Below are 22,479 nucleotides of genomic sequence, written 5' to 3' on the forward strand. Positions count from 1 at the left end.
AGATGTTTTGGCCTACAACTCCCATGATCCCTAGCTAACAGGACCAGTGGTCGAGGAAGATGGGAATTGTAGTCCAAAACATCTGGAGGGCCGAAGTTTGGGGGTGCCTGCAGTAGCCCAAGCGGGAGATAACCAGAGCATGCACCACTCTGGCCAGACAATGCGCAGGCAGGGAGGGTCTCCAGTGGAGCTGGTAGACAGCTGCCCTGGACGCAGAATTGACCTGCGCCTCCATGGACAGCTGTGAGTCCAAACCTGTGACTCCCAGGCTGCGCACCTGCTCCTTCAGGGGGCACAGTTACCCCAGCCTTCCTTGAGCATCTTGGTCGTCCTCCTCTGCCTACCTTCCAGCTTGTCAACATCCTTCTTAAATTCTGGTGCCCAGAACTGGACACAGTATCCCAGGTGTGGTCTGACCCAGGCAGAACAGAGTGAGACTATGACTTCCCTTGATCTGGACACTGGACTTCTGTTGATGCAGCCTAGAATAGCATTGGTCCTTTTTGCTGCTGCAACTGACTGCGGGCTCACTTTCAGCTTGTGGTCCACCGAGACCTCCTAGATCCTTTCCACATGTCCTGCTAGTAGGCCAGGTGTTCCCCATCCTATATTTGTGCATCTTCCTGTCTTAAGTGCACCTTCCTGCCTTAAGTGCAAAACCTGGCATTTGTCCCTGTTGAATTTCATTGTTAGCTTGGGCGCAGCGTATGCAATTGGCAAGTTTCAACCCTGCAGCAGATAGCTGCAAATTATAGCATAGCCCCCCAGGGGGGCAGATAGTGGGGTTCTCCTCCTCCTCCCCTCCCAATTAACTTCCATCTCCAGGGTCCCCAAATTAACTTCCATCTCCAGGATTCCCCAGACATCACCCGGGGCTGCCTCTAGGTCTCTGAGATCTTAGGCCCTGGGATGCTCCAGTTGTGACATCCCAGGTTCAAATCCTCCCCCTCGGCTCTGAAGCTCGCTGGATGACCTGGGGGGGCATCAATCTCTCTCAGCCTAACCTACCTTACAGGGTTGTTGCTAGGGTAGAATGAATTGACAGAGGGAGACCTACATCTGTTTGGCATCAAGTTGCTTTGCTAGGGTGGGGGAGAAATCAGCATTTTGATCTGCAGGACATTTAAGTTTTCCGCCCCGCTCTCTTCCATAAACACCCCTATCCTAGAATGTCACGTTCCTAATAATCGACGCCTTTTTTTACACGGCTCCACAAAGGGCTTCCGACTCTCCAGGTCCAGAGAGCAAAGGGGCATTGTCCTGGGCTGACCTGCTGAGATTCAGCTGGACACAGCTGGCCCAAAAGATCTCGTTTCCTCTATGCTTCCCTGGCACGGGTAGGAATTCGACGGCAGCTGCTGCCTGAATTTTGCAGCGGGGGGGGGGGCAGACGAAAACAGCAGCTTCCTCCAACCGAAGCGAGAAACATCCTTTCCGTTCACCGTGCCATGAGAGAAGCCGACTTCTTGCCACCAAAGGTTCCCCCTCACACACAAAGAGGCCAGAGACACAGTTGTAAACCGTATGAAGCCATGTTTACCCTGTGCCCCTCCATGTTTTGGGGCTCCAACTTTCCCCATCAGTTGTTCGGAGGAGCAATGGAAGGCGAGCAGAATTTGTGCCCCTATTTGGGGGCGAATCTCACTTAAAAAACCAGGGAGCCTGCTTCGTTCTTCCAAACCATCTTTATTCATACGCAAACATGTGCAGGTTTGAAATCGGTGCATCAGTCCGGTAGAATTTGTGCAATTCAACAACCAAGGTTATTTTCTTTGGGCCGGCAGCCACTTCCTTCTTGCTCGTATTTGCAAGACACTGCGCCCCACCCCTAAGCCCCGGGAAGTTGAGGGCGAACCTCTGGAAATCCAGGTGTTTCTGGGGTACAACTCCCAGCGTCCTTCATCATTGATCGTGCTGGCTAGGACTGATTGGAGCTGTAGACCCATCATCTGGGGATCCAGTGGATCCCTATACCTGTACTCCTGCCCCATCCTGTCTCGCCAAAAAGACCCCACAGCTTTGGGTTGCTGGGTTGCCTCTGACAAAAAAAACCTGCACTTCCACTTTCGGATTAAAAAGGATCTGGAGCAGATCCAGCCAGGTCGGCAGGGTAACAAATAACAAAATTATTATTCTTATTATCTGTCCCAACTTCTTCTGCACATTGGATCCCGACCTGATTCTTATTCTTATTATTATTAAACAGGGAAAAAACAACTTAAGAACAAACCATTCCTCTTCAACACTTCCAGGACAGACGAAAAGGTTTATTAAGAGATATATAGGGTTAAGATAGATGGGTACTAGCTCAGCTCCACCGAGGTCTTGCTATTTTTCGATCCCCAAAAATGGGCAGAGGTGACGGGAAAGGGTTGGGGGAAAACACAGCTTTATTCCGTTAAGAAGATCGTACGAATGGTGGCTCAGCTTTTTTACACACAGGATGTCCTGTTGCGGAAGCTCGGATGGATACTGATAGCAAAACGACCTAAAATTACATTCCCCCCCCCAACCGCCAGGATTTTCCTTCCACACCTGATATTTTGGAACATGTTTAAAGAGTCTCATTGCTTCAGAAGTTATGGACGGCAAGAGCTACCTTACAAGGGCAGGAGAAAAGAGACGAAGAAGGAGGAGGAAATGAAGGTACCGGGAAATAAGTTAAACCTCTGTACAAGAGAAACGAGCATTAGGCGAAATGTACAAGCGATCAAAGCAGGCGTGTGCCCCCCCCTTAAGTGCCAGGGGGTCACAAGTTGCGTGCCAGGAGGGGGGGGTAGGAGATGGGGGGCCCCAGCGGACATCAGTGCAAAACGGAACGGAAAACGGGCACTACCAAAAACGACACAGGTTCCAAAGGATATGAAGCGGACATTCGCACCCAGGCCTTGTTGGGAGATGTCAGAACCTGAACTCGGGACCTCCCAGACTCTGAGTCGCTGAGCTCGGAAGCGAAGCGAGGTCCTAATCCTCTTTGTTCCGAACTCAAGCAGGAACGCTGCCTTAATACTGAATCGAATCGCCCATCGAGTTTGGCATTGTCTACATTGTTCCAGGCTGGGGTGTGTGTGCCTGTCCCCCATCCCAGCCCTACTCAGAGACGCGTCGATTTGAACCCGGGACTGAACTCTGCCTACCCTTCTGCAGCCTTTCCCCAGAGAATGGCAAGTTGATTTCAAATTTACGCAGCGGTTTCGAAAACCACAGAGACCTGCCCCTTCCCAACCCACTCACCCCGCAAGACGTCACTGCTGAAAAATACGGGGCCCCGCCCTCACCTCTGCCAGGAAGGTACCGAGTTCAAAAAATGCCCCACCTGGGCAAAAGAGCAGGTGATGCAAGAAGGGGTGGTGTTGCGACGAGGGGCTTGTGGGTGGGCTGGGGAGATTCTGATGGAAAACCAGAGGAAATCGGGGGTATTGGGGAGTACAGGAGAGGTTGGGGGGGTGCAAGGTGGGATATGGGGCAGGGGGAATCCTTAAAGGGCGGTCTTGTCTAAATCCACTTTGACGGGGAGGAGAGCCGCTTCCTCGTTCTCCACCGGGCAGATGGCGACGGCTATTACGGGGCGGAGGGAATATGGAACAGCGCTATCCAGGTCTTCCAGGTATTCCTTGTCCCCGTTGATACTCAGGGGCTGTGGGGGAGGAGGAGAGAAAAAAACAGGGAGATTTGCCCATTTATTTCCCTTAGAATCATAGAGTTGGAAAAGACCACAAGGGCCATCCCGTCCAACCCTCTGCCAAGCAGGAAACGACATCAAAGCATTCTTGACATATGCCTGTCAAGCCTCTGCTTAAAGACCTCCAAAGAAGGAGACTTCACCACACTCCTTGGTAGCAAATTCCACTGCCGAACAGCTCTTACTGTCAGGAAGTTCTTCCTAATGTTTAGGTGGAATCTTCTTTCTTGTAGTTTGAATCCATTGCTCCATGTCCGCTTCCCTGGAGCAGCAGAAAACAACCTTTCTCCCTCCTCTATATGACATCCTTTTATATATTTGAACATGGCTATCGCTCGGTTGTTGGAAAAAAAACATGCTACGGCAGTACCTTGGTTCTCAAACGCCTTGGTACTCAAACAACTTGGAACCCAAACACTGCAAACCCAGAAGTAAGTGTTCCGGTTTGCAATCTTTTTTGGGATGGATTGATTTTGTGCATTGCAGTACATTGTTTATTGCTTTCATTTTATGGATCCATGATCTCGTTAAGATAGTAAAATTCATGTTAAATTGCTGTTTTAGGCGTTGTTTTTAAAAGCCTGGAACGGATCAATCCGTTTTGCATTGCTTTCTACGGGAAAGCGCACCTTGGTTTTGGAACGCTTTGGTTTCGGGACGGACTTCCGGAACGGATTAAGTTTGAGAACCAAGGTGCTACTGTATGTGTGTGTGTGTGTATATATATATATATATATATATATATATATATATATATATATTCAAGGGTATTGCAAATGGGGGAAGAGAAAAGGCTCGCTGCCCATCTCCCCCTTTGGCCCCCACACCATACCTGGGTCTTGACGTGCTGATCGGGGGCTGTCACCAGACTGGCGCAACTGAGCCACAGCATCACCATGATGGAGAGGAAGAGGCAAGCGGCCAGGATCCATCGCGGCAAGCCCGAACGTCTGTAACACCCAGAGGCCCCCCGCCAGAGAGAGACGACGAGATTATGGCCGGCCATGGAGGGGGCGGACACTTCGAACTGGCTGGTGGGGGAGAGGGAAACGAGGAGGGTGGGCCGGCGGCGGGTGGGGAAGGGTGGGGGGGAGAGGACCATCAACAATGTGGAAGAGGGGAGCAGGTGAGTCTGGCCAGGTAAGCATCCCTTGCATGGAAGCTCCGCCCCTCTGCACCCTGCCCACTTCCCAAGCTGGCCCCGCCTCTCCACGCCTCTGGCCCCGCCCCTCAAATCTTTGCTTACAATACAATACAATTTCCAATGAAATACAAAAAAACACACCTTAGAACCCTTTTCACGCACACAACCGCAGCGGCTAGGATTTTAATAGCTTAGAAATTGGAAAGGCGATATAATTCCCACCAAAAAAATGACTGGCAAGTGAATATGATAGAATATTTAGAACTTGCAAAAATGACAGGGAGAATAAGAGGAAAATAAAACCAGAAAGATTGGATAATATTCAAAGAATATCTTTAAAAGTCCTGCGGCAGTGCAAGGCTCCTGACCGATTTAGATTGAATCTGGAAGTGTAAGGAAATTTTTAAAAAACTAAAATTTCTTTTGATGAGTAACGGGAAAGAATAATAATGAACTGCGTTTCCCCACACACACACACCTCCTTTTCACCCAACCACTTTGCAGAACTTCAGCAGGCACCAGCCACAGACTTTGAGCCTAACTTTGCCCTCCATGAGGACTAGGAACTTGACTTTTCAAGCAAAAAATTAAATAAGAAAATAAAGTGGATTCCTCCCATCCCAGACCCATGACAGCCTCACTGACCTCTGGGCCCTGTCTGCACATTTATCCTCAATCCCAACCCAACCCACTCAGTCCCCTCCCTGTACCCCAAATATTGCCCGACCCCCACTTCTTTACTTGGACATGCAGCCCAGAAAGTCGTGTTCTGGGAGCGCCTGGGTCTCCGCAGGGGGCGACGATTTCGCTCTGGCTTTCGGCTCCTCCACGGGAGGTTTCTCCAGTTTTTCCCGAAGGCCTGAAGGGGCGAGGAAAGTGTGCGGGGAGGGAAATACGGGGCAGGAAAGGAGACCCATGAGTGGGGCGCGCGGGGAAATAATGCAAACCGCCGAGCCCAACCGCCTTTAAGAACGGGAGAGGGAAAGTTTGCAATAAGCCCAGGAGCGGTTTATGGTGGCGTTCCCAATTCTCCACCGGCGCCCTGGGTTTTTGCAAGGATGTTAAAAATCGTTTCCAAGCACGCTCGCCGTCATCCGAAGGCTCCAGCTAGTGCAAATCGCTGTGCAATGAAGCATATCCCTTTCCCGGGACCCCTACGCTGCAGAGCCCCCTCCCCACAGAGGTGCGCTGAGCACACCTTTCAGGAGACGCACCTCTTTGGCCTTCCGACAGATGAGACGTGTCTTTTCAGTACGTCTTTTCTGCGATCGTGAGTTGTTTAAAACTGCTTTCCGTCTTGCCTTTTAAGGGTTGCAGCCTGCCCTGGGGCCTTGGCTTGAAGGGCAGGCGATTCAAAATAACACGAAGCAAAATCAATACTTCCTTTTACCTGTGTGGGGCTTCAAAGTGTTGGAGGTCGATGGCGCCCATGCCTTCTCCAAAACCTCCGATTTGGGTGCCTGGACCTCTGGAACCGGATACTCGATCTCTGGCTGAGACTGAGGAGAAAAAGGAGGACAGTCTTTAGAAGCGCAGAGTCGGCCGGGACCCCGAGGGTCATCTAGTCCAACCCCCTGCAATGCAGGAATCTGGGTACATATGAAACCTTCGAAATGCACTGGGGCTGCTTCTGCAGAGCGTGTTTTTCGTACATCGCGGTTTGCAACCGTGCCCAGCTTCACGTTGAAGCTCTGCGTTGTCTGCGAACACGGGGTGCACGAGCGTGTTTTATTCAAATTAGCACAAAACATTCTTAATAATAATAACAATAATTTATTAATGCCCTGCCCATCTGGCTGGGTTTCCCCAGCCACTCTGGGCGGCTCCCAACAGAACATTAAAAACACGATAAAACATAAAACACTAAAAACTTCCCTAAACAGGGCTGCCTTCAGATGCCTTCTAAAAGTCAGATAGTTGTTTATTTCCTTGACATCTGAGGGGATGATGTTCTTACCTACTCCCTGCCGTTACTGTTTTCTCAAACCTTTCGGATATATCGCTTAACTGTTAATAAAACCGCTGAGCAGTTTGCTCAACCGTACAGTTTTCAGCAAACTTGTTTCTGACACTGAGCTTTACGAAACAATTTTAGCTCCTGTTTTATATTCTTTAAAGCGCGCGTTGAAATGGTCAATTAGCACCAGCGCTGAAAACAAGTTTGCGAAAAGAGAGAGGAAATGAACGGAACCGAGAAAAAGTGTATGCATGGAAGCTGAAAATGACAGATATTTTTGCAGAACGTAAATGGGTTGCATGGTGTTTTCCTGATTTCCTGAGATGATAAAAGTCATAGAAGGAACACAAACACTTGCAAAAATGGCAGGCCCTTTCCGTGCGATCGCGGAAAGAGAAAGGCCTCACGCAGAGAAACACAGAAATGGATTCCAATGGAGTATTGGATCACAGAATTGTAGAATTGGAAGGGTCTGTGGGGATCACAGCCCCCCTGCAATGCAGGAATCTTTTTGTGCATGGTAAGACTCGAATCCATGACCGTGAAATTAAGAATTTCATGCCCTGCCGCTCTCTGAAGCAGCCCCTGCCCCCTTGATGCCACTAGAATGAGTTCCTGTGCATCCCGTATATTCAGGGATAGAGCAGTTGTTTGCTTGGGCTAAACTTAACAAGAGTACCGGTACCCTTCCTCTCGGTTAAAACTGACCAGAGGTAGAAATATTATCAATGTCTGATGGGGTGGAAGGTCCCCAGGCTTATGAAAGACCTGCACACAGATTTATTGACAGCTGCGCCAATTGTGATAGCTACGCAGGAAGTGGAAGGGGCAAGCAGAATATAAAACGGAAGGTAGCTGTGTTGGTCTGAGTCGAAGCAAAATAAAAAAATTCCTTCAGTAGCACCTTAAAGACCAACTAAGTTTATATTTTGGTATGAGCTTTCGTGTGCATGCACACTTCTTCAGATATCTGAAGAAGTGTGCATGCACACGAAAGCTCATACCAAAATATAAACTTAGTTGGTCTTTAAGGTGCTACTGAAGGAATTTTTTTATAAAACGGAAGAATGGTATAAAGAAGTGTGGGATATAGCTACTAATGATAAATTAACATGTGCCATTAAGTCAGGGAATACGCAGGAGAAATGATTTTTGAGGAGATATGGAAGGTGTTTGTAGAATTCGTGCTGTTAAAAAGGAAAACAATCGCAAGAGGTGTTGAAATTTTGGGAGGTTGGAAGTTACAACGGAATGGTCTAGGGGGTGTGTGTGTGTGCACATTTTTATTCTTATTTATGCATGCTTATTACTTTGTCGGGATGCGGGTGGTGCTGTGGTCTAAACCACAGAGCCTAGGGCTTGCTGATCAGAAGGTCAGCGGTTCGAATCCCCACGACGAGGTGAGCTCCCGTTGCTCGGTCCCAGCTCCTGCCAACCTAGCAGTTCGAAAGCACGTCAAAGTGCAAGTAGGTAAATAGGTACCACTCCGGCGGGAAGGTAAACAGCGTTTCCGTGCGCTGTTTTGGTTCGCCAGAAGCGGCTTAGCCATGCTGGCCACATGACCCGGAAGCTGTACGCTGGCTCCCTCGGCCAATAAAGCGAGATGAGCGCAACCCCAGAGTCATCTGAGACTGGACTTAATGGTCAGGGGTCCCTTTACCTTTATTACTTTGTCAAAAGAATAATAATAATAATAATAAAGCACGCTTCTTCTGTTTTGCTCGAGTCTCTCCCCCCCCCCCCGCTCCCTGGTTTATTCCACCCGCCCCCCAAACCACACCGACCCTGCCAGCACCCACCTGGAAAACGACGACTTTCCCGTCGTCCGCCTGAAGGTAGAAGGTCCACGTGGAGGAAATGAAACTCTGCGCCGAGCTGACAATATCATTGCAGAAGCTGGAGACCAGGTCAAAGACGGAGAACGAGGGGGGCTTCAGGTCCAGGACCTGTGTGAAGATAGGCGTGAGGCAATCTGAAAACTCCCAAACCCTGGAAAGTCGGTTTCTTACAGGTGTGCAATGGGGATGATGCCGTACCCAGACCAAGTATATGGAGAAATAAGAATAATAATAGTTATTATTATTTATACCCCGCCCATCTGGCTGGGTTTCCCCTGCCACTCTGGGTGGCTCCCAACAGAGTATTAATAAAAAAAAAGTGATAAAACATCAAACATTAAAATCTTCCCTAAACAGGGAAGCGGGTGGCGCTGTGGTCTAAACCATAGAGCCTAGGGCTTGCCGATCAGAAGGTTCTGTGGTTCGAATCCCCATGACGGGGTGAGCTCCCGTTGCTCGGTCCCAGCTCCTACTGTCAAAGTGCAAGTAGATAAATAGGTACTGCTCCAGCGGGAAGGTAAACGGCGTTTCCGTGCGCTGATCTGGTTTGATAGAAGCAGCTTAGCCATGTAAGCAGCTTAGCCCTCGGCTTAGCCCTCGGCCAGTAAAGCGAGATGAGCGCCGCAACCCCAGAGTCGTCTGCGACTGGACCTAATGGTCAGGGGTTCCTTGACCTAAACAGGGTTGCCTTCAGGTGTCTTCTAAAAGTCAGGTAGTTGTTTATTTCTTGATGGGTGGGCATTCCACAGGGCGAGCGCCACTACCAAGGCCCTCTGGCTGGTTCCCTGTAACCTCACTTCTCACAGGGAGGGAACTGCCAGAATGCCCTTGGAGCTGGACCTCAGTGTCCGGGATGGACGATGGGGGTGGAGAAGCTCTTTCAGGTATACTGGGCTGTTTAGGGCTTTCAAGGTCAGCGCCAACACTTTGAATTGTGCTTGGAAATGTCCTGGGAGCCAATGTCGGTCTTTCAAGAACAGTGTTATGTGGTCCGGGTGGCCACTCCCAGTCCCCAGTCTAGCTGCCGCATTCTGGATTAGTTGCAGTTTCCGGTAGCCCCACGTAGAGCGCATTGCAGTAGTTCAAGTGGGAGATAACCAGAGCATGCACCACTCTGGCGAGACAGTCTGCGGGCAGGTAGGGTCTCATCCTGCGTACCAGATGGAGCTGATAGACAGCCGCCCTGGACACAGAATGGACCTGCGCCAAAACGACCCCCAGGCTGTGCACCTGGTCCTTCAGGGGCACAGTTACCCCATTCAGGACCAAGGAGTCCCCCATACCTGCCCACCCCCTGTCCCCCCCCCCCGAAACAGTACTTCTGTCTTGCCAGGATTCAGAAAGGCAATCTCTGCAGCCCACGTTTGCGATCCAAACACACGTTTACAGACGCACACATGCAGGCAAGCACTCTGCCCGCAGCGACAGGTGGCAGGATGAGTCGTTTGGGCACAGGATGTTTCCTGCTTCATTCCTGCCCACGGCTTGGCTTTGGAGGAAATGTCTGGAGGATCCAGCCTCTGAAGCTGTTTTTAAGACTAAAGAATGGCTCTCTAATCCCCCCCCACACAAATATTTCCCCCCTGCCACTATGCTCAGTCTCACGAAACTGGCTATAGGAGCACCGCTCTCCCGCTGGGCTGAGATTTCGACGCCAAACCCACACAGGTGCCACTTTAGTAGCAATGTTGTGCTTTTGAAGAGAGAGGTTTGGGGGTTCCAGCACCCCTTTTAGACTGGTTTGCGTACAGTGGTACCTCTACTTACGAATAACTCTACTTATGAATAACTCTACTTACGAATGTTTCTACTTACGAATGGAGCTCCGGCCGCCATCTTGGATGCGGTTTAGATAGGATTTTTTCTACTTACGAATTTTTAGATAGGGTTGCTTCAACTTACGAATTTTTTCTCCCAATGCATTCCTATGGGATTCAACTCACAAATTTTCAGAACACATTAAATTCGTAAGTAGAGGTACCACTGTATTCCCAGAGGACGGTTGATTTATTTGTTTTAAGTTTATTTATGCTTTTCAAATTTATACATTTCGCTAATTTTACAACCATTGTAACATTTCGAAACTTGACTTCCTTCCCCCTCTTTCTGCGGTTCCTTATTTTTAATATCTTCTGCATGTCCAAATTAACTTAATTTGCTCATGTATTCATCTGCTTTAAATACATACTCTTATAAAACGGCAATAGCAGTTGCAATAATTGTCGCAATAATCCTGCTGATGTTCTTATCTGTTTGCAATTTATCTGCAAATATTCCACAACCCATTTCCATTCTTTTATTTTTTTAAAAAAGCGTGTTGCCTTGATTTCTTATTCTTCTGGCGTGTTTTGCAAATTTCTGCATATATTCCATAAGTTTTTGTATCCATTCTCCTTTTGCTGGGTCTTCTGCTTCTTTCCATCTTGGGGCGAGTAACATTATGTTACTTGCCCAGGGGATGGTTTAACTCAGTGAGGGTGGGGAACCTGGACCTGAACTCAGACCCTGAAGCCTCGCCCAACTTTGCATCTGGCCCTGCCAGCCCCCCAAAAGCTCCCCCGCGAGAGCTGAAAAAAGCTCCCCCTGTCCGCAGCTTTAAATGCAGCTTTCGTGTTGGAATTTTACAAGACGGGCATCTACATACAGTTGTAAATCACTTTTTGGGTGAGTTTGGTCTGTTTCCAGATACCGCTGGCACACATTTTAAATCCTCCACTTTGTTTGGGAGCATACAGGAATACCGGATCTTCTTCAGTCATTCCGCTACAGCAGGCATCCCCAAAGTTCGGCCCTCCAGATGTTTTGGACTACAATTCCCATCTTCCCTGACCACTGGTCCTGCTAGCTAGGGATCATGGGAGTTGTAGGCCAAAACATCTGGAGGGCCGCAGTTTGGGGGTGCCTGCTGTACAGTCCCGTTCCCCCCTACCCCCTGCTTCCCAAATTAATATCGTTTTTGCAAACCGCAGCCTCCGCAGAGCAGCAATGGCGCGGCAGCAAGAGCACTTTTGAGCATGTGCAGAGTGCCTTTTTGCTTTGCCGCCCAAACCGACCCCGTAACATCTAGGCCATGGGTAGGCAAACTAAGGTCCAGGGGCCGGATATGGCCCAATCGCCTTCTAAATCCAGCCCGCGGATGGTCCGGGAACCAGCGCGTTATTACATGAGTAGAATGTGTGCTTTAATTTAAAATGCATCTCTGGGTTATTTGTGGGGCGTAGGAATTCGTTCATTATTTTATTTATTTTTCCAAAATATAGTCCGGCTCCCCACAAGGTCTGGGGGACAGGGGACTGGTCCCCTGCTGAAAAAGTTTGCTGACCCCTGTTCTAGGCTTTCCGGGTTGGACGGAGGGGCGTTTTCTGACCAGGCTCAAGACAGCCTTCTCCCCACTTTTGATATCCAGGGTATCTGCACATTCGCCGTTAGAAAAAGGCTTAAGACAGGGCCGGATTTAGGTTTGATGAGGCCCTAAGCTCCTGAAAGTAATAGGGCCATTTATATGTACAGCTGTCCTTTGTCGGCGACAAATTGTCACTGTTTTTTTGTTGAATGTATGCTATATATTCATTGATGGACCTCACAGGTATCTCAAGCCATTTGCCCATGTTGCCATGCAACCAGTCCATGCAGAATGGAGGCACCCTATATATATATATATATATATATATATATATATATATATATATATATATATATATATAGAAAGGAGCGAACCAAGGATATTTTAGGGAGCAGGCTAACCGGCGGGGCCCATGACTTACATCCTGTTTAGGCATCTGAAGGCAGCCCTGTTTAGGGAGGCTTTTAATGTTTAAGAAATTAGTGTATTTTAATGTTTCTGTTGGAAGCCGCCCAGAGTGGCTGGGGAGACCCAGCCAGATGGGCGGGGTATAAATAATAAGTTGTTGTTGTTGTTGTTGTTGTTGTCGTCGTCGTCCTAGGAGCCTACACAACATAAAACACGGTTGCTGGATGGAGGTTTTATTTTATTTGTTTTTTATCTTATATTTTGGAAATGTACATCCAGTTTTTTCCCCTTTACATTTTTTGGGGGGCCCCCAAGAGAGTGGGGCCCTAAGCTGCAGCTTGTTTAGCTTATACGCAAATCCGGCACTAGCTTAGGAGACGAATTACCTTCTCTCCCCTGCTGTCTGTCTCCGGCAGCTGAGTCCTGCATCCCGTCGTGCAGCCAAACTGTTCATCGCCGCCAGCGTAGGCTTCCATGCAGGCTAAATTGTCGAGGGGAAGAGTTTGGGGGGAGAGAGAGAGAGGTTACCCACCGCGTCTCTGCGTGAGTCTGCGCTCTGGCTCTTTCCGATGGGGTGAGGCGTACTGTCACACCTCTGCACATGGCCGTGAGTTTGGGGGATCTCCCAGCGGAACAACCTGCCTCCGAAAGGAGGGTATTCCTCAAGTCCCTGAACGAGTCCCTGCTCTGGCTTTGCTACCTCCCAAACGAGAGTCACGGCCAAGGTTTTACTGCCTTTAAAAAGACAGAGTCTATTGCGGAGTTAATCACATCCTACGAGGGACAACGAGGGGAGGGGTTTCCCCCCTTGTTTCATACCTGTCCCCACCTGCAATTTTCCATTATCCCTCCCCTCTGCTCGGCTGTCTGTGGGAATCACTTGCAGAAGCTCCAATATAGCCGGTGGGGAGATGACAGCAGTTTAAGTGGAAAGGAAGTTCTGGATAATGTAACCAAGCGAGGTTTGGAGGGGGGGATGTTGTTTGTAGGGAGGAGGGGCGCGGGCTCACCCGATTCGCACTCGACTCTCGTTGCATTCAGGTCGGCCGTGGCGTCCACAAAATGACAAATGGAAAACAGCCGGCAGCCCCGGTAGCAGGCGTTGAGGACAGCATCCTGGGGGGGGGGGAATTGGGGGGGAGAGAAGAGTGGAGAGAGAAATTAAGGTGCTGGGCAGGTCCCCCTCCGCCGTCACAGAATCATAGTTCCCTCCTGTTCCTGTTTCCTTCGATTTCTCCCTATACAAAGCCCGATCCTGATGTTTGGTCTCTTGGTCACTTCTAGGTGTGACCAAAGGACGGGAGCCAGAGGGGCAGGGCTATGCAGGCAAAGAGCAGGGGCTGGAAAACAAAAAAGGCAGTTTTGAGTGGGGAGGTGTTAGTTCAGCCCCTGCCACCCAGAGCCTAGACTATGGGGGAAAGCCTGACAAGATATGTGCCTACTTTTAAGGGGCGTCGTACGGGGGGGGGGGCTGAGATATATTTTAAAAATATTTATCAAAGGAAATATTTGCAGGCCCCTGTCTCTCTCATATATATGTATGCTGTTAACTGCAATTCGGTGGAAAATGGGCAACAATTAACTGTTTTGAAGGATCTGTTCTTAGTTGCCTGCCTAGGCCTGGAAGGGGGGACGCGGGTGGCGCTGTGGTCTAAACCACAGAGCCTAGGGCTTGCCGATCGGAAGGTGGGTGGTTCGAATCCCTGCAACTTCAGATACACAGAAACAGAAGTCACCAGACCCTTATATATAGTGGGAGAGTGGGGTGGATTTTTTCCCCAGAAGGGTAGTGGGAGATGGGTGATAGACTCAATGGGTATGGTAAACCTGTTGACGACTGTTAACAACTGCAATTAGTCCTACAGGTCCAAAGTCCGTTTCAGGGGCCTAATCCGGCCTGCCAGTTTATTTCCTGGGGCCAAATCCCCAAAAAAGCTTCAATCCTTTAAAAGTATCAACAAAATTGTAAGGGGAAAAAAAGCTTAACAACTTCAATCCTAAAAAAGGTCAACAACATGTTCACTTCATCAAATCTGGCCCTCTTTTGCGAAGTGCCATGGTCAGATCACTTTCTGGTGCAACTGGACTTCTCCGCAACCCTTCCCCTCTGCAGGGAGGTGGGACCGATTCGGATGGTCCGCCCCCGCTACTTAATGGATCCAATTGGCTTCCAGAGAGTGGTAGGGGATGTTTTATCCCATGTCGATGGCCTTTCAGCTGATTCCCTGGTGGCCCGCTGGAATGCGGAGTTAACCAGCGCTATTGACTGTCTGGCTCCGAAGCGCCCTCTCAGATTGCATGGAGCCCGGACAGCCCCGTGGTTTTCCCCGGCGCTGAGGGCAATGAAACAGTCGTTGAGACGGCTAGAGCGCCGGTGGCGGAAAACTCATTTTGAATCAGACCGGACACGGGCTAGAGCTCAACTTCGAGCCTACCAAGTGGCAATGGCGACGGCGAAGAGGACCTTCTTCACCGTCTCCATCGCATCTGCAGAAAACAGCAGCAGGAGACTCTTCCAGGTGGTTCGCAATTTAGCGGAACCACCTGCTCCATCTGGGCCCAGTACGGGCCACATGATCTCCTGCAATGATTTTGCAAAGTTTTTTGCAGATAAAGTCGCTCAGATTCGGGAAGAGGTAGACTCCACCGTGGGAGCAGGGCCGGGGCGGGGGAGTGCTAGAGTCCTGTCTAGTCAAGTTTTGTGGGATCAATTTCAATCTGTTACCTCCGAGGATGTGGACAGGCTGCTTAGACGAATGAAACCAACCACCTGTCTCCTTGATCCTTGCCCATCCTGGCTTATAAAAGCTAGCCAGGAAGGGCTGGGCGATGGGCTTCGCGGGTTGGTAAATGCTTCTCTCCATGAGGGAGCCTTCCCAGACCCGCTGAAAGAGGCGGTTATCAAACCGCTTCTTAAAAAACCATCTTTAGATGCGGCCAATATGGCCAACTATCGCCCAGTCTCAAATCTTCCATTCTTGGGCAAGGTGATTGAGCGAGTGGTTGCGGAACAACTCCAGGCACGCCTGGAAGAAGCGGACCATTTGGATCCCTTCCAGTCAGGATTCAGGCCTCATCATGGGACTGAAACTGCCTTGGTCGCACTGGTCGATGATCTCCGGCGGGCTAGGGACAAAGGTAAGAGCTGTTTCCTTGTTCTGCTGGATCTCTCAGCGGCTTTTGACACCATTGACCATAACATCCTGCTGGACCGTCTAGAGGGCTTGGGAGCTGAGGGCACTGTCATGCAGTGGTTCCGCTCCTTCCTCCTGGGCCGTGTTCAGAAAGTGGTGGTGGGGGATGAGTGTTCAGACCCCTGGGCGCTCACTTGTGGGGTGCCTCAGGGTTCTGTCCTCTCCCCCATGCTTTTTAACATCTATATGCAGCCGCTGGGAGAGATCATCAGGGGGTTTGGGCTGGGTGTCCATCAGTATGCTGATGATACCCAGCTCTACCTCTCTTTTAAATCAGAACCAGTGAAGGCGGTGAAGGTCCTGTGTGAGTGCTTGGAGGCGGTTGGAGGATGGATGGCGGCTAACAGATTGAGATTGAATCCTGACAAGACAGAAGTACTGTTTGTGGGGGACAGGAGGCGGGCGGGTGTGGAGGACTCCCTGGTCCTGAATGGGGTAACTGTGCCCCTGAAAGACCAGGTGCGCAGCCTGGGAGTCATTTTAGACTCACAGCTGTCCATGGAGGCACAGGTCAACTCCGTGTCCAGGGCAGCTGTTTATCAGCTCCATCTGGTACGCAGGCTGAGTCCCTACCTGCCCACTGACTGTCTCTCCAGAGTGGTGCATGCTCTAGTTATCTCTCGCTTGGACTACTGCAATGCGCTCTACGTGGGGCTACCTTTGAAGGTGACCCGGAAACTACAACTAATCCAGAATGCGGCAGCTAGACTGGTGACTGGGAGCGGCCGCCGAGATCACATAACACCGGTCCTAAAAGACCTACATTGGCTCCCAGTACGTTTCCGAGCACAATTCAAAGTGTTGGTGTTGACCTTTAAAGCCCTAAACGGCCTCGGTCCGGTATACCTGAAGGAGCGTCTCCACCCCCATCGTTCTGCCCGGACACTGAGGTCCAGCTCCGAGGGCCTTCTGGCGGTTCCCTCATTACGAGAAGCCAAGTTACAGGGAACCAGGCAGAGGGCCTTCTCGGTAGTGGCTCCCACCCTGTGGAATGCCCTCCCACTAGAGGTCAAAGAGAACAATTACCAGACCTTTAGAAGGCATCTCAAGGCAGCCCTGTTTAGGGAATCTTTTAATGTTTGATGGATTTCTGTATTTTAGAATTTCTGCTTTTTTGGAAGCCGCCCAGAGTGGCTGGGGGAACCCGGCCAGATGGGCGGGGTATAAATAATAAATTATTATTATTATTATTATTATTATTATTATTATTATTATTATTATTATTAAAAGTTTGGGCACCCCTGTATGACCTGGGAGACTGAAGTGTTCTCCTACTAGCCTCTATTTTTGATCATCTGCTTACTACCCTTGCTTTTTCCTGTAGGACTAATTGCAGTCATTAACAGTCGTCAACAGGTTTACCATACCCATTGAGTATCTGAAGAAGTGTGCATGCACATGAAAGCTCTTACACAGAACATACTTAGTTGGTCTCTTTTTTGGGCCAAGACACACTTGTTCTATGAAAAAAAATCCCGCGGCACACCAACTCTGTGCCGCCCTATATTTAGTTTAGTTTGGAGGGGAGACGTAAAGCATGCCACTGAAGAACTGCTGCGCAGTAGCCAGGCGGACCCACCAGGCGCAGAGCCTGCGGAGCGAGCGGGGACACGTTAGACGGCACGCACAGACCCCAGGCGGGCAGACACGGGCGCGCAGCTGCCGCCGCCTCCCTCCCAGCCGCCCCAGGCATCCGCCGCCGCTCTGGCCCGGCGAAGGGAAGCCCTGCGCAGCCTTCCCCGCCTGCCTCCTCCTCCCCAGGCGGCGGCGGCGGCGCCCTCTCTGGCCTCCGGCTGGATGCCGACTCTAAATTTTGCCGCGACGTGCGGCGACGAGAAGGGCGATTTGCATTGTCACATGCCTGGTAGCCGCCAATAGGCAGCGCTGACCCGCCGGAAAGGAAGCCGGCCGGGTCACGACGCGGGCGCTCGCCTCGCGTCGTGACCCGGCCGGCTTCCTTTCCGGCGGGTCAGCGATGTGACAATGCAAATCGCCCTTCTCGTCGCGGCACACCAGCCAGCGTCTCGCAGCACAGTAGTGTGCCGCGGAACACCGGTTGAGAAACGCTGCTCTAAGGTGCAGCTCTAAGGTGCTTAAGAATTGATGCTTTTGAATTCTGGTGCTGGAGGAGACTCTTGAGCAGACACCCCCAAACTGCGGCCCTCCAGATGTTTTGGCCTACAACTCCCATGATCCCTAGCCAACAGGATCAGAGGTCAGGGAAGATGGGAATTGTAGTCCAAAACATCTGGAGGGCTGAAGTTTGGGGATGCCTGTTCTTGAAAGTCCCATGGACTGCAAGAAGATCAAACCTCTCCATTCTGAAGGAAATCAGCCCTGAGTGCTCACTGGAAGGACAGATCCTGAAGCTGAGGCTCCAATACTTTGACCACCTCATGAGAAGAGAAGACTCCCTGATGTTGGGAAAGATGGAGGGCACTAGGAGAAGGGGATGACAGAGGACAAGATGGTTGGACAGTGTTCTTGAAGCTACCAACATGAGTTTGACCAAACTGTGGGAGGCAGTGGAAGACAGGAGTGCCTGGCGTGCTCTGGTCCATGGGGTCACAAAGAGGCGGACACGACTAAACAACTAAACAACAACAACAAGATGCAACTGGACAATTTTAAAAATATATTTCAAAATGGATTTCAATAGGGACTAATTTAAGGTAAAGGTAAAGGGACCCCTGACCATTAGGTCTAGTCGCAGACAACTCTGGGGTCGCTTTACTGGCTGAGGGAGTGGGCGTACAACTTCCGGGTCATGTGGCCAGCATGACTAAGCCACTTCTGGCAAACCAGAGCAGCACATGGAAACGCCATTTACCTTCCCGCCAGAGCGGTACCTATTTCTCTACTTGCACTTTTACGTGCTTTCGAACTGCTAGGTGGGCAGGAGCAGGGACAGAGCAACGGGATCTCACCCCATTGCAGGGATTTGAACCGCTGACCTTCTGAACGGCAAGCCCAAGAGGTTCTGTGGGACAAATGTAAGGCTGCAATTAGGCAGGAAGCAGGGCCAGCTCTAGGTAGAGTCCCGGTGGTGCGGGGCACCAGGGCGCCGCGCGGCAAAGCCACGCGGAAGCCATGCTGCGCCCTGTGAGGGCGGGGGCACCGGAGCGATCTCCACCCCTCAGCGCCAGGGCGCGCGACCTGCTCGAGACTGCCCTGGCAGGAAGAACCAGATGCACAAATATAGGATGCGGGACGGACGGACACCTGGTTGACTAGCAAGACATGTGAACAGGATCTGGGGGTCTTGGTGGACCACAAGCTGAACATGAGTCAAGACAGAGTGTGATGCAGCAGGGGGGGGGGGAAGTGAATGCTGTTCTGGGCTGCAACCACACCTGTCCAGATCAAGGGAAGTAATTGCCCTACTCTATTATTTTGATAGGGACCCAGGTGGCGCTGTGGGTTAAACCACTGAGCCTAGGGCTTGCTGATCAGAAGGTCGGCGGTTCGAATCCCTGTGACGGGGTCAGCTCCCGTTGCTCGGTCCCAGCTCCTGTCAAAATGCAAGTAGATAAATAGGAACCGCTACAGCGGGAAGGTAAACGGCGTTTCCATGTGCTGCTCTGGTTTGCCAGAAGCGGCTTTGTCATGCTGGCCACATGACCTGGAAGCTATACGCCGGCTCCCTCGGCCAATAATGCGAGATGAGCGCGCAACCCCAGAGTCGGTCACGACTGGACCTAATGGTCAGGGGTTCCTTTACCTTTACCTATTATTTTGATATTGCAACACACCGCTTCCAGAGAGCTTTCTGAGTGAGTGTTTTGCAAATGCCTGCATATAAATAAAACAAGCAAATAAAAAAAAATATTTTATATCCATGCATATCGCTTAATGCAGGCAACCCAGAGCTACAAAAACTCAGCTACGCCTCCAGGTTGTCAAATTGCTCTCACCTAATGTTCAACCCAAATCTACCTTCCTTGTTAACATGAGCGCATTATCCATTTCTGCACTAACTTTGAGGTTTCTTTCTTTTCTTTTCTTTTTGCAAGCTGCCCTGAGGTTTTTCCCGTTTGCTTTCCTCTTTACAATCCAGCGGTGCAAAGATCTTACGAAACTGATAAATAAATGCCTTCCGACAGCAGGTTGGGGGGAAACGGGGACCCGGCCGAAGTCTTCTTTAACGAATAGAAAATGCAATTTGGAAAAAAGAAAAATGAAATAAAAGCAAGCCTAAAAAGGACGTTTTTAAAATTAATCCGACGGAGGAAAAAAAAATATTGTTATTATCTTTAAATTGCCTTCCTGTAGAATCAGAGGGAGGGTTTTAAAAGTCTTCGCTGCATCACCTTTGCGATTGTCCCAGGAACATTGACTCACAGGAAGGACATGAGACGAGACCCGATTCAGCAACACAATTCACGCCCCTCAGTTTTGGATCAGCACCAAGGAGAGGGGTGGTGGTGGCTGCACAGAACCTCCATGGCCAGGAGCAGTCTACCGGGAAATTGCCAGCAAACAGCGGAGGAAAACGGGGACACACACACACACACACACACACACACACACACACACTGGTCCCCCGCACCGACCTCCTAACCAGAGGCCGGATTTAAATGGGCCAATAAATTTTAAATGTCTTAAAGAATTTAAGGATTTAAATGCCTTAAAGAATAACCATAGCATAGCTTGCAACCTCGGCCTGCTTATTTTAATCGCGTCCCCTTCTCTCAATGCATTCCATACTCCTTTCCCAGCACTGCAGAAAATTAATTGTGTGTATGTCACAAACACGGCTTATGCAAACACGCCCCCCCTCAATAAAAATTGAATGCGGAAGAACAAAAGATGTTTTGGGAGATGAAATCGCCTGCAAAGTTAGGGCTGTCTGCAGCTAAATCCTACGCAGCGCGGATCCATTAACGGAACTGCAGACAAGTCGTCTCCTTTTGATCCAGTGAGTCTACTCTGAGTATTTGAGCCCCCCACCCAAAAGCCGGAGGCCAAAAGCCCCACGAAATTGGAAACAAGGCTAGGTTGCATGTCTGTGAAAGAGAGATGGGTGGATTTTAGCTTGGGGTGGGGGTGGGGCGGCACAGACAAGCAGAAATAAAAATCAGACGTAACAGAGCGAGGGTTCTTTATCCAAAGCATTTTCTGCCGATGGACAGGGTAGTGATGGATTGGTACCTGCAGAAAGCAGATCCCACATGCAAAAAAAATTTGAATTGAATTAAATTAAATCACCTCGCACCTAAATAAAGCCATACACCAGATATGCCCTCCCAAATAAAAAACAGATAATTTTAAAATGGCATGTTTCATTTATATTTAAAAACTGCTTCCCCCCCTTTTTTGCAAACAGGTCCCCTTATTTCTTTCCTTAAACCTTTTCCGTCTCTTTCCTTCCAGCCTGGAAAAGATGGATGCTCGTATTCTTCCCAGTTTGGGGGACCACGAGGAGGGGGGTGGGAGTGGGGAGGCAGACAGAGACAGGCATCAAAGGCTATTTATCTGCGTTATTTTTGATTCTCCCCGGAAATTCTGTGTGCGTTTTAACCGAAAACAAGACCCTGGCGGAAAAGGCCACCTTGGAAACAGAGAGACATGGGTGCTAAAAGACCAAATCTATTCCTGCTTTTAAATACAACAATCGCTTTTAATTGAGCGCAAATCTTGGGTGCTTCGAGGAGCAAATCTATTCCTGCTTTTAAATACGATCGCTTTTACAGGAATGGTGCACAAATTTTGGATGCCAAAGGAGCGAATCTACGCCTGCTTTTAAATAGAATCGCTTTTAACTGTGCACGAATCTTGGATGCTAAAGGAGCAGATCTTATCCTGCTTTTAAATATAATAATGTATTTTAACCGTGCACGGATCTTGCATGTTTGAGGCGTGTGGGTCTGGGGGGGGGGGTGCCATTTCTCTGAATGGCTTGCCTGCAACTCCATCCCCGACTCCGAGTAGACCCATTGCAACCACGGGGCGAGCTTGGACCCTGGTGTGTTTTCCCCCCACTCCCTTTGGGGGCAAGGGGTCTACTCGGAGTAGGAGCCTGCGCCGCGCGCCCGGGGGCCCTGGGTGGGTTACCTTGGCGCCGGGGGTCTGGAGACGGAGGCTGGGCGCGCAGCGCGCTTGGCAAGCGGAGATGTCGCCCAGCTGAGCCGCGAAGGGGTCGCCGTCTCCCGGCGGAGGAGAAGACGAAGGAGGCGGCGGAGGAGGAGGAGAAGGAGAAGAAGAAGGGGATGAAGAAGAAGAAGAAGCGAGGGCCGCCAGCCCGGCCCGCGGGAGCAGCAGGAACAGGAGCAGCGCCGCGCCTTCGGCCATCCTGCCCGCCTGCGATGGAGAAGATGATGGAGAGGCCCGAGGAAGAAGAAGAGGACCAAGGAGGAGGAGGAAGGCAGCCGAGGAGCGAGCCCAGAGCGAGCGCAGGAGGAGGAGGAGAAGCGTCGGGGGCGCGCCGGGCGAGCAGAGCAGCCTGGGAGAGAGGAGGAGGAGGAGGAAGGAGGGAAGAAGTGCCGGGGCTCAAGGGAGGGAGAAGTAGGGCTCAAAGGAATGGCGGAGGGAAGAGGAACTAGGTGCCGGTGATTGATCGAGGGCGAGGAGGAAAAAGGTGCTGGAGCTTAAGGGAGGGAGAAGTAGGTGCCAGGGCTGAAGGAATGACGGAGGGAAGAAGAAATAGATGCTGGAGCTCAAGGGAGGGAGGAAATAGGTGCCGGGGCTCAAGGGAAGGAGTGAGTGAGGAGGAAATAGATGCCGGGGCTCGAGGGAGGAAGGACGAATTAGGTGATGGGGCTCAAGGAAGGGAGGAGGAAATAGGTTCCGGGGTTCGAGGGAGGAGGAGGAGGAGGAGGAAATAGGTGCCGGAGCTCAAGGGAGGCAGGAGAAGGTAGATGCCAGGGCTTGAGGGGGGAGAGAATAGGTGCTGCGGCTCGAGCGAAGGTCACCC

The 22,479-nt window shown here is 50.5% G+C and overlaps 1 protein-coding gene across 2 annotated transcripts; it reads right to left on the reverse strand.

Annotated features, from left to right (window-relative positions):
* Positions 1-1,325: 1,325 nt before the first annotated feature.
* Positions 1,326-21,901, reverse strand: TMEM59L (transmembrane protein 59 like). 2 transcript variants are annotated; one of them, XM_060275316.1, is made up of 8 exons: positions 21,621-21,901; positions 13,383-13,488; positions 12,759-12,853; positions 8,583-8,729; positions 6,217-6,325; positions 5,568-5,685; positions 4,515-4,632; positions 1,326-3,637 (listed from the first exon to the last, which is right to left on the reverse strand). In XM_060275316.1, the coding sequence occupies exons 1-8, from the start codon at positions 21,855-21,857 to the stop codon at positions 3,479-3,481; spliced, it is 1,089 nt and encodes a 362-aa protein (XP_060131299.1). In that variant the 5' UTR covers positions 21,858-21,901; the 3' UTR covers positions 1,326-3,478. The 2 variants fall into 2 exon arrangements, with proteins under 2 accessions (XP_060131299.1, XP_034975046.2); XM_035119155.2 differs by having other exon boundaries at positions 4,515-4,713.
* Between the last annotated feature and the right edge of the window lie 578 nt (positions 21,902-22,479).

This window comes from Zootoca vivipara, chromosome 6 (assembly GCF_963506605.1).
Source record: "Zootoca vivipara chromosome 6, rZooViv1.1, whole genome shotgun sequence".
Lineage (NCBI taxonomy): Eukaryota > Metazoa > Chordata > Lepidosauria > Squamata > Lacertidae > Zootoca > Zootoca vivipara.